The following is a 12654-nucleotide window of genomic DNA, read 5'->3' as shown; positions in this document are numbered from 1 at the left end:
ATTACTTAAAGATCACAATTTACAAGGATCATGAAAAGTGATGCTCATTAAACACAGTTAATAAAGCTTGCTCGTATAAAAATAAATATAGTTTGAGATGTTAAAGAGTCTTTTTAGGGAAGTAAAATAGTCACATGTTATTGAATGTGCATTAGATACTTAAAACACTGTAACAGTTGTAAAATAAGGAAGTATTTTAGATATAAATGCATGCAAGTACTTGACAGTTCATTAATTAAATGAAATATTAACATACATGTATCACAAATGCGATTGTTATTTAAAAATCGAGCATGTATCTTCATATTCATAAAAAATTCAAGCCATTGGATACAAAACTTCAAAGTATTTAGAAATAAATCTGATGTCATATATGGCGTCATTCGTCTTGACTAGACACAAGTGATCCAGGGGAGTGGATCCATTGGTTTGATAGTTACAAAATGCTTGATTAAGTACAATATCATCGTCAATCTTTAAATCTAATCAATGAAACTGAAAGCAAAACATTTCCTAACAACAACTGTGTATATGATTTATTTATCAAGATATTATAAAGCTGCACAGCGTCATAAAATGAAAAGAATATTGCAAATACGATAAGCATATTCTCGATAAACCTCAAAAGTGCAAAGGCATACACAAGACTGTTTAAGCTGAAATACGGTATTTCAATTGCTTACATCATATATATTCTTCAAATTAAGTGTTGATTTGGTCTGATTTGGTCTGAAGACTTTTTTTTTAAAAAATCATTACGATGTAGAGGAGAAGTGGAACGTTTTTGCTACTTCACGCTTTCTCGGCAAAATTACGAGTACTTTTCAAAAAGAACAAAATATCTCCTAGTACTTTAAAGGAAAGGGATGTTAACCATTTTTTATCTTTATCAATTCTTATGACCAAAAACAACGATATGCCTTTGCACTAGTGTCCTTTTCTTTATTCAGCCTGATAATTCTATTTTTATACAAGTCACGCAACACACAACTGATACATGCGGTATAACTGGCATCAAATACGACATAAAATTATTTATTATTGGTAACTACATTACTTCTCCCACATGCAATTTTATAGCTACCATTTTAAAGGTGATTATTAAATATAATATATATAATGGAAGGCAATTAGATAACAAATACCATTGCCTCCTTAACATAGCTGAGTTGACTGATCAAAGGTCTTAACATACCAAGCTGATGGAAGCAATTCGATCAGATCATAATTCATGTCCTGGATTAATTGACGTCTACTTGTAAAAAAAATACTTGCCTTTTTGGTCAAAATCTTATCATATTCAAAGGATGAAAGCAGGAAAGATGGAAAAAATATTAATGCTTTTCCGAATATGTGATGTCCGAATATTGAGTAGTAACGTATAAACATGTACAATACATTTTTTTTCATTGCATGACATTTCATCATTGTGTTTCAATAAAAATAATTAGAATAACAATGAAAATAAATTGCTTTAAAAAAAATGCTGCATTGCTGATATTTTATTCCTTTTTTTCAAGTTCACTAAAAACATGCACATAATATCAACACATTAAGCCTCTAGAACTTTTCATATCGTAGTTTGTTAAAAAAAAATAAAGCAATAAGACTCTGTTAATTACCTTATCTGTCCTGCAGAAAGAAAACTTCTCATCATTTGTCTTTTTTGTGACTGAATAACTGTATAATCTATTTAAGGGAAAGGGAATTTTTGATTTGAAGATTTTATAAATAATTATTGCTCAGAATTAAAAATAGTTATCAATGACGAATTGCTACAAGGGCCCCATCAAATAACGATACTTGTCATACAAGGAAGATGATAAAAAGGGAGAAAATAATCTATAGTTATCGTTCATTAAATGATTAAAAAAAAACATTTTAATTGATATTTTCGTATGTTATATTCCCTATATTGAAGGTGAAATCAGAGATTCTCGTTGGAGAAATATAATAAGCTATTGAATGTCCCTTACATACTTAATATCTAAAATGAAAGAGACATTCGACTTATAAGTTCATTTAAGTAATTCTCTGTTACGTGTAAATTGACTGAAGCATCAACTTTCTTCAGAAATGCGATTGTTATTTTAAATGCAAGCATATATTTCGGAATCCTATAAAAATATTAAAAGACCGCCCAATGCTGTGAGCTGCTTGATAAATTTGATAAGCTGTTTATTTTGTCTATTGTTGATTGATATCCAGCGTGATTTGCAGTAAATTAATTTGTAATAATAAGGATAAAAATCTTTCAAATACGAATTTACGTAATAACAAAATTACGTAGGTAAAGACTTTTGTGGATAAACTATTGGAATGGCGCCTATATCCAAGAAAGCATCACTTACACTACTTAAATTTGTTTTTTTAAAAGATGATAATTTTTTTGTTTTAGTATACGAAGCTGCCGTGTTATTGAATTCCTGTAGTGTCTAACATACATACCTGAGTTAAGGGTTATAGAATCGATGCTTTCTAGAAGAAGAAGGCGCCTAAGATAGCGGAAAAAATCCTTAATCTAACGGTCTGTTTTGAATGTCATAAAAAAAATTGTGCTACAATATTGAAGAAAAAAGATTTAATTCAAAAAAATCAAAGTCCATACAATTGCTGTTGACATTAATATTAATAAAATCATATGTTTCCCTCAAATTTCCCTTTGCTGATAATGTCTCAACCTACCCAGCAAACAATTTAATCGTATCATATTTCATAACTGGGATTAATTGACTGTCAATTGTAAAAAGTACTTACATTTATAAGTCGGAATCTTGACATATTCAAAGGATGAAAACAGCATAATGAGTTTCCGAATTTGCGACGTAGATTTACATGTAATTTAAATCTGATGTATCAGACATCCAAACATTGAATACTAACGTGTACACAATATATACTTTTTATTGTCTACTTTTGAATTGTATACATTTTGTTTTGGCGTAAATTATTTTTTAAATGCAGAATTAAATCATGAGGATATAAATCTTTCAGATACGAAATTACGTAGTAAATTCTAAACAGGTTTAGACTTTTGTGAATGAGATATTATGGCGCCTAACAAAATATGCAGCTTTTTTTTTTTTAATTTAAAACAGATGTACTCATATTTTTAAGGATAAGCATTCTGGTGTATTACACTGGAATATTTTTGTATTCCTTTAAAGTCTCACATATGCACTTGGATACACGCTTATGAAAACTATACTTTTAAGAAGAGAAAAGCACTTTTGAATGTTAAAACGAATGCTGCTAGTGTTTTGAGAAAAGTCCACTCATTTTCCAAAAATTACCATCCCAGCAATTGATATTGACATATTTGTAATAGTACCCAGCTGATGCTAGCAATAATGCATAACAATTGACGTTTGATTATTAAAAAGCAAAACATATTTTGGTCGTAACCCTATAATATTTATATTCAAATCCAGAGGATGAAATGAGGAAAGAGGAAAAATCAATGCATTTCCGTGTTGACGATGTTGTCTAACGTATCAGACATAGAAACATTGAATATTTATGTAATATATACATTTCGTACCCAAATATATATCTTGAATGTGCGCATTTTGTAATACTGTATTGTTAATAATTAGAGCAATTAGGCACTGTTTATTACCTTATCTGTCCTGAAGAAAGATAACTTCTGTTTATTTGCCTCTCTTGTATCTGGTTAACAATGAAATCTATTAACTAACAGGAAAGGGGATTTTTAAAATTTTTCAGCACAATTAAAAACGCATATTAATAACGATTTCCTAAGAGGAACTCTGACATATGAGCAGTTTTGCCATTATCAAATCATGAGTTCAAATATCTTGATTTTGATATACTTAAATAAAAATTGATTGTTGGAATGTAAGTATCTGTTCTTATGATTGGATGACGAAATATCATATGTATACAAGTACAATATTAAACTTCTAAAAGTTCAAGATCTAAATAAGAAAAAGCTGAATGTGATCATGAAAATCTGAAATTGCGTTTTAATGAAGGAGCTGGATTCATGTATTAACCGCAGTCAATATTAGTGCAGAAGTATTTTTTTAGGAGAGGGGATCCCCACTTTTGTGGAAATAACTAATCTTTTTCAACAAATGACCAATTCCGTCATATGCGATTAAAAAAAATCACTCGAACAAAAACAACGCCGTCATGTTATCGTTTTGATTAAACTAAAAGCAGTTAGAAACAAACACTAGTTGCTTATTTAATTTCAAACACACTTACATTTTTAGATTTACAATGCACTTGTCTGTTCTTGAATAGCTACGTTTATCCGTATGTTAGAACATAATACTAATTCTGGTCCCAAGACCATTAACTGAGAACAGACCTAAGTCAAAATTCAAACCAAAATAACCTTTGAAATAATTTTGATAATGAAGCAAAATTATCATCATTTATTGTAATTGAAATGTTATACAAAATTGCAAATTTTCAAGCAAATTCATTGAATAAAACTCGAGATATTAAAAATCAAAATTTTGAGTTAAGTCTGTTCTCAGTTTATGGTCTTGAAGCCTGGTAAAGTGAAAATATTGGTTTCGGACACTTGATACTATTGACAAATGTTAGATATCTTGTTTAAATTATATTTTTCGAAATAACAAAATAAGAATCGATTTTCTTTAATCAAATTGATTAAATTGTTAAGCTAGTAAATTGCTTTCATGCCCAAAAGGTGTTCCACGTGTAAATATCTGTTTTCATCGTGTCTTTCATATAGTAACTCGCGTTTAAAAGATACATTGAGGGCTGTGGCAACTCACTTCGAAAAAATCACGCACTTTAAAAAAGTTCTTCAAAGTGCGTTAAAATTCAGACAAAATCATCGCACTTTGAAAAAAATTTCAAAGTGCGTTAAATTGCCGACGAAATCAACGCACTTTGAAATTTTTTTTCAAAATGCGTTAATATTGTACATCAACATTTTTTGCCATGGAGACACTTAACACACTTTGAAAAAACATGTATAAAACAAAAATTCTGGACTAAGAATTTTAGTAATAAACAGCATTATATTGAGAGGAAGACAGGTAGAAGGTCCCTCAGCCCAACTCTTTATCTTTCGTAACCAAATTATATGTATTTACATAACTGGTATAGGATATTGCATCCAAATATAGGTGATCAAAAAGTGACGGGCGTTATGTTGACACAGTTAATGCGAATTTTGAAGGTTTTTTCGCCCTTCTCGAAACGTTTAAAAAACCACCACATGCATGAATCTGACCACACTTTCACTTGGAATGAATTAGACAGCTTTTTATGACCTATCTGTAAAATAAATAAGGCACAATTAATCGTGACGGAGGTGACGTCAAATTCTCTTGCTGTAGCATTTTCATCATTCTTACTTTCTGCAAAGAAATCGTGTTTTCGGTGTTTTTTCACTACATGAGGAAATAAAACTAGTTTTTCATTTTAAAAAAGCAGAATAAGGTACATTACCTCTTCCTTTAACTATTTTTTATCCTGTTTAATAAACGGGTGTTATATTTGACCTTTTGACAAAAATGGATTTTACAAATTGACAAACTAAGGTTTGCTAGTTACGGAGGTTACAATTTGACGCTGATTTTTAAAGCATTTCGTAAGTTTTCTTAAGAATACACATGATTTCATACATGCAATGAAGTTTGTGTGTCAAATATCTACATCCAAACATTCTGCTAATATTATAATTAAAACTACTGCAAGTATTTTCATGAAATTTTTAAGCACTGTGACGGATGTTACAATATAACGTCCGTTACGGTTTTTCATGGTAGTTACATTTTAACTCTCTACGGGCTTTGTAATTTTTATTTAGTAAATTTATTTTTTGTTCTTCATTAATCAGTTAACATACAACTGAAGTTTACTGATAAAATTTAATCTTGAATAACATAATAAGAAAAAAAAAATGGTATCAGCACAGATTAAGAATGGTCAAATCATAACAGGCAATCAGCCAAGAAAATCAATAAGGAACTGGTAGCATGGCATCTGAAAAGAAAATAAATTATTTTTTTAATAATCAAAACAGCGAAAAATATGTCCATAAAATTTCTATGTCACATAATCGAATCATTGTGCTTCAGAAGTTAAGGTTTGACATTGTTTTCTGTCAAACTGTCACATCCGTATTGAAACGAAATTCGGAATCGAAATCAGTAATCCCATTCTGTCCACTGGAAGCTTAGTAATAAGTACTTCCTGTTAATTTCACCCTTTCCTTTCGATCCTCAGAGATCACGTGATAACTAAAGGGTATATAAGTAGAGACAAGAGAAATCTTAGTCAGTTCCAGACTGAAGTCGAGAGAAGTCAGTTGGTTTTTAGCTAAGGTGAGGAACATATGTCTTATGTGCCTGAATAAGGCTTTCGAGATTTCGTTGTGCTTTACTGCAAGTAGATAAATACTATTTTGCTTAGCTAGGAAGCGCACGCGCTCCAGGACAGAATTGGACTTTGTAGATATTGTTAATTAAAATCCTTGATTGAGAACTTTTATAATTATTTGATTTATTCCTTTAATTGCTCAGGCAGAGCAACCGAATCTTCGAACCCAGAAACGTTACAGTATATTTTATGTTAGTCAAAATAAAACTGCCGAACTCTATGATCGTAATATTTCTAGAAAAATGCTTAACTTTTGTGTCAAACAATAACAATTATAGATTTCAACACATTGGAGAACAAGGCTTGTCCATTTTATCATTAAATATTATATAAATCTTATTTAGTTATTAGCGTGACGCCTGTTATCTACTATAAGAAATGTTGACCGACAATACAAACTCACCCATTTTGCCTCCTTTTTAGCTCACCTGAGCCGAAGGCTCAAGTGAGCTTTTCTGATCACATTTTGTCTGTAGTCCGTCTGTCCGTCTGTCCGTCTGTCCGTCTGTCTGTCCGTCTGTCCGTCTGTAAACTTTTCACATTTTCGACTTCTTCTCCAGAACCACTGGGCCAATTTCAACCAAACTTGCCACAAAGTATCCTTGGGTGAAGGGAAATCAAGTTTCTTCAAATGAAGGGCCACGCCTTCTTCCAAGGGGAGATAATTAAGAATTCGTGAAAAATTAATGGCATCATTAAAAAATCTTCTTCTCAAGAACCACTGTGCTTGAAAATATGAAACTTATGTGGAAGCATCCTCAGGTAGTGTAGATTCAAGTTTGTTCAAATCATGACCCCTGGGGGTCAGGTGGGGCCACAATGGGCGATCAAAGTTTTACATAGGAATATATAGGAAAAATCTTTAAAAATCTTCTTCTCAAGAACAGCAAAGCCATGATTGGTCATATTTATATGGAAGCATCCTCAGATAGTGTAGATTCAAGTTTGTTCAGATCATGACCCCCGGGGGTCGGGTGGGGCCACAATGGGCGATCAAAGTTTTACATAGGAATATATAGGAACAATCTTTAAAAATCTTCTTCTCAAGAACAGCAAAGCCATGATTGGTCATATTTATATGGTAGCATCCTCAGATAGTGTAGATTCAAGTTTGTTCAGATCATGACCCCCGGGGGTCGGGTGGGCCCACAATGGGCGATCAAAGTTTTACATAGGAATATATAGGAACAATCTTTAAAAATCTTCTTCTCAAGAACAGCAAAGCCATGATTGGTCATATTTACATGGAAGCATCCTCAGGTAGTGTAGATTCAAGTTTGTTCAAATCATGACCCCCGGGGGTCGGGTGGGCCCACAATGGGCGATCAAAGTTTTACATAGGAATATATAGGAAAAATCTTTAAAAATCTTCTTCTCAAGAACAACAAAGCCATGATTGGTCATATTTACAAGGAAGCATTCTCAGATAGTGTAGATTCAAGTTTGTTCAAATCATGACCCCCGGGGGTCGGGTGGGGCCACAATGGGCGATCAAAGTTTTACATAGGAATATATAGGAAAAATCTTTAAAAATCTTCTTTTCAAGAACAGAAAAGCCATGATTGGTCATATTTATATGGAAGCATCCTCAGATAGTGTGCATTCAAATTTGTTCAACTCATGACCCCCGGGGGTCGGGTGGGGCCACAATGGGAGATCAAAGTTTTACATAGGAATATATAGGAAAAATCTTTAAAAATCTTCTTCTCAAGAACAGCAAAGCCATGATTAGTCATATTTATATGGAAGCATCCTCAGATAGTGTAGATTCAAGTTTGTTCAGATCATGACCCCCGGGGGTCGGGTGGGGCCACAATGGGCGATCAAAGTTTTACATAGGAATATATAGGAACAATCTTTAAAAATCTTCTTCTCAAGAACAGCAAAGCCATGATTGGTCATATTTACATGGAAGCATCCTCAGGTAGTGTAGATTCAAGTTTGTTCAAATCATGACCCCCGGGGGTCGGGTGGGGCCACAATGGGCGATCAAAGTTTTACATAGGAATATATAGGAAAAATCTTTAAAAATCTTCTTCTCAAGAACAGCAAAGCCATGATTGGTCATATTAACATGGTAGCATCCTCAGGTAGTGTAGGTTCAAGTTTGTTCAAATCATGACCCTCGGGGGTCACTTGGGGCCACAATGGGAGATCAAAGTTTTACATAGGAATATATATGAAAAATCTTTAAAAATCTTCTTCTCAAGAACAGCAAAGCCATGATTGGTCATATTTACATGGTAGCATCCTCAGGTAGTGTAGATTCAAGTTTGTTCAATTCATAACCCCCCCCCCCGAATTACTTTTATATTTATATTTGAACTTTTCAACCTTTCAAGACTGAACTGATTTCTGCTTTTTCCTAGCCATAGTGCTCAGGTGAGCGATGTGACCCCTGGGCCTCTTGTTTTGTATCATGGTCACTTTTGATGACGTTGTCTGCAAATGTGTGGTAAAACTAATAGAAAAAACGAACTGGTTCTATATATCGCATATGCAAGTCATTTTACGCCCTAGATTACGGACGTTACGAATTTGACCGACACCTGTGTACCTTTGCTAAATTTGCGATAATTTAGTATTTAAATCCTTTACACAGACGTTATGGGAAAGCACCTGTTGAGTATACTTTTAAGTTAAATCTAACATAAAATATACGATATTTTCTATACAGTTACATACATTTCAGTGTTTAAAGTCAACCCATCATGTTGACCGACACTCATAACGTCCGTTATACATTTTCAAGGCTATTTTTCTCGAGCTAATGATAACCAATTGTAATTATTTTTATCTATAATTGTAAGGTAAACATCTATCTTTTAGAATAGTCATATATAAAAAAAGTATTAAGTTTTTTTTTTTTTTTTTTTTTTTTTTTTTATGCATTTTTGACACATAGGTTGGGAAATCTCTTATAAGCATGCGCAAAGGTTGGACAATTTTACACAAATTCGGTAATATTAATTTTATTTCTTAAAATAAAAAGATTAGATTGTTCATTCTTTCTCTTTTATATTACTGAAGTATAAATACAACTTTCTGAATTGCAAAAAATATATATTCTTCTTGATTTCAATTTCAAAAGTGACGGCCGTTATTATTTACAAATAGCTGATCCTTGCCCAAATACCCGAGCCATTTAAATGACGAAAATATGACGTCACATAAAAAGTCATGTTTTCTGAGGATGCAAACGATAATTTTGTGGCAGGAAATGCATCAATTCTCGTTTGTAATTTTTCTCAAATAAGTTGTTGCTATGCCTAAGCCAGGTTATGCCTACATGTATGCCAGCCTGAGCCGAAGGATCAAGTGAGTTTTTCTGATCAAAGAGTTCCAGGCGTCCGTCTGTCGTCTGTAGTCTGTAAACTTTTCACATTTTCGACTTCTTCTCAAGAACCACTGGGCCAATTTCAACCAAACTTGCCACAAAGCATCCTTGGGTAAAGGGGATTTAAGTTTGTTCACAGAAAGTGCTGCGCCCTCTTTTAAGGGGAGATAATTAAGAATTCGTTTAAATTTTTGTTGGCATCTATTAAAAATCTTCTCAAGAACCACTGGGCAAGAAAAGATGAAACTTAGGTGAAAGCTTCATTACATACTCTAGATTCAAATTTGTTCATATCATAACCCCCGGGGGTAGGGCAGGGCCACAACATGGGGGTCAAAGTTTACCATAGGAATATATAAGAAATATCCTTTATAAATCTTCTTCTCAAGAACAGCTAAGCCATGATCAGTCATATTATTACAGAAGTATCCTCAGGTAGTGTAGAATCAAGTTTGTTCCAACCATGTCCCCTGGGGGTGGGGCAGGGCCACAACAGGGCGGTCAAAGTTTACCATAGGAGTATATAAGAAATGTCGTAAAATCTCTTCTTCTCAAGAACAGCGGAGCCATGATCAGTCATATTATTACAGAAGTATCCTCAGGTAGTGTAGAATCAAGTTTGTTCCAACCATGACCCCTGGGGGTAGGGCAGGGCCACAACAGGGGGGGGGGTCAAAGTTCACCATAGGAATATATAGAAAATATCTTTGAAAATCTTCTCAAGAACAGCTAAGCCATTATTAGACATATAAATCAGAAGTGTCCCCAGGTAGTGTAGAATAGAATTTGTTACAATCATGACCCCTTGGGGTAGGAGGGAAGGGCCACAACAGCGCCTGGGGGTCAAAGTTTACCATGGGAATATATAGGAAATATCTTTGAAAATCTTCTTCTCAAGAACAGTTAAGCCGTTATTAGACATATTAATACAGAAGTATCCTCAGGTAGTGTAGATTCAAGTTTGTTCAAATCATGACCGGGGGGGGGGGGGGGAGGGGGGAGAGAGGGGGGTCATGATTTTTGAATATATTGGTGTAATGGTTAAGGGGCATTGGAGTAAAACGCATTGAAGATTTCAAATAGTGGAATGACCTGACAATCCTTGGAATGTACTTGCCTAAGGGTATTTAAGGTAAAGCTTTTGGAAAGTCAGGCATTCAGAAGATAGCTGAAGAAGTTGGATGATGAATCAGCAATAAAGAAGTTGAGGTATTCCGTCCTAATAATAAAAGATTCAATGAAATTGAATACATAATTCCCATTTATTACCATTAGCATGTAAGGGTGGGATGTGTCCTAATTTATGACCTTGAATTTTCGTAAGAGTTATCTCCCTCTGTTTTTAATTAATAGAAAAAATCAATTTTAAAAATCTTACCTGGTAAAAAAAATCATTTTCAATTGTCATTCTATTTCTAATTGTTTTAGTGCATTTTTTCATTACAGTATTTATTGATATTCTTATTATTTCAATTTTTATTTTTTTCAAAATTGCTTCATAGACTGCAATCTTTAATTGTCAAGTACTTAAGTTCTGGGTGTAGTAAATCTGAAGAAGATTGAGACAACTGGTTCTTATCTATCAGTGGGAACCTAGGGGAGAAACACGTTGCAGGTAGTATCTTACTCACTCCCCATCTCTAGATGAAAGAGAAAATTTAAGAACTACGTGATATACCCTCAGACATAGCTATCCAATCATTAACTCAGACATAGTAAAAGGAAAACGTACATGTATATATCCCTTGTAAGAACCTGATCATACACGTTACGTAGGAAATATCTTTGAAATCTTCTTCTCAAGAACAACTAAGCCATTATTAGTCATATATAAACAGAAGCAACCTTAAGTATTGTAGACTCAAGTTTGTTAAAATCATGACCCCCCCCCCCCCCCCCCAGGGGTTGGGGCAACAGAGGGTCAAAGTTTTGCATAAGAATATATAGGAATCATCTTGAAAAAATCTGCTGCTCAAGAACAGCAAAGCCATGATTAGTCATATTATTATAGGAGCATCCACAGGTAGTGTACTTTCAAATTTGTTCAAATTTACGGTGGGTAGGGTGGGGCCACATTGACCAATCAGAGTTTAACATAGGAATACATAGGAAAAAATCTTTAAAATTCTTCTGTTTAAGAACAGCAAAGTCATGGTTAGTAATATCGATATAGAAGCATCCTGAGGTAGTGTAAATTTAAGCCCCCCCCCCCCCCCCGAAAATGTTTCAATATACATGTTCTGAACTAATTTCTGCTTCTTCCTAGCCAGTGTCCACAGGTGAGCAATGTGGCCCATGGGCCTCTTGTTACATTATAGTATCAATGCTTGAAGAGTCAAGAAAAGAACTAATTCTACTAAAACAAGATGTGTTTGTGAAACACTGATGCCCCCGTATGGCAACTTACAGCAAAGATTAAACTTTCTCAAATGCAAATCAAATATGTTGGTACCCAAAGTAAGGTCTTGTCTCAAGGAATATACCTGTGAAATATGAGAGCCCTAGCAGCAACCATTGAATAGATATGGAAAAGGTTGAAGTTTTTCAAAAGTAAGTCAAACATCAAGGTCAAGATCAAATGGTAAAAAATAATGGTGCCTAAGGAAAGGCCTTCTCACAAGAAATATACTGGTGAAATATGAAAGCTGAAGCACCAATCGTTCAAAAGTTATGACCAAGGTTTAACTTTTCCAAAAGTAGGTCAAACTCCAAGGTCAATGGATTACAGTTATTGGTATCCAAAGGAAGGTCTTGTCACATGGATAACATATGTGAAGTATGAAAGTCCTAGCTCCAACGGTTCACAAGTTATGGACAAGGTTAAATATTTTCAAAAATGGGTCAAACTCCAAGGTCAAGGGGTCAAATTCAAAGTTGTTGGTATCCAAACGAAGGACTTGTCACAAGGATTACATATGTGAAGTATGAAC

The 12654-nt window shown here is 33.7% G+C and overlaps 1 protein-coding gene across 1 annotated transcript in view; it reads right to left on the bottom strand.

The window, feature by feature from the left end:
* The window catches only part of LOC133178737 (uncharacterized), a 54977-nt gene extending 53316 nt beyond the window's left edge, over positions 1–1661 (bottom strand). The window contains exon 1 of the mRNA XM_061313444.1: positions 1623–1661. Within this exon, the coding sequence (XP_061169428.1) occupies positions 1623–1657 (35 nt within the window). The 5' untranslated portion in view covers positions 1658–1661. The remainder of the gene's footprint in view (positions 1–1622) is intronic.
* Between the last annotated feature and the right edge of the window lie 10993 nt (positions 1662–12654).

The sequence above is a fragment of the Saccostrea echinata genome, unplaced genomic scaffold (genome assembly GCF_033153115.1).
Source record: "Saccostrea echinata isolate AGI-Se365-2 ecotype Australia unplaced genomic scaffold, CSIRO_AGI_Sech_v1 ptg000003l, whole genome shotgun sequence".
Taxonomy (NCBI): domain Eukaryota; kingdom Metazoa; phylum Mollusca; class Bivalvia; order Ostreida; family Ostreidae; genus Saccostrea; species Saccostrea echinata.
Note: the sequence above shows the minus strand (reverse complement) of the source record. Positions and strands in the feature narration are given on the sequence as shown.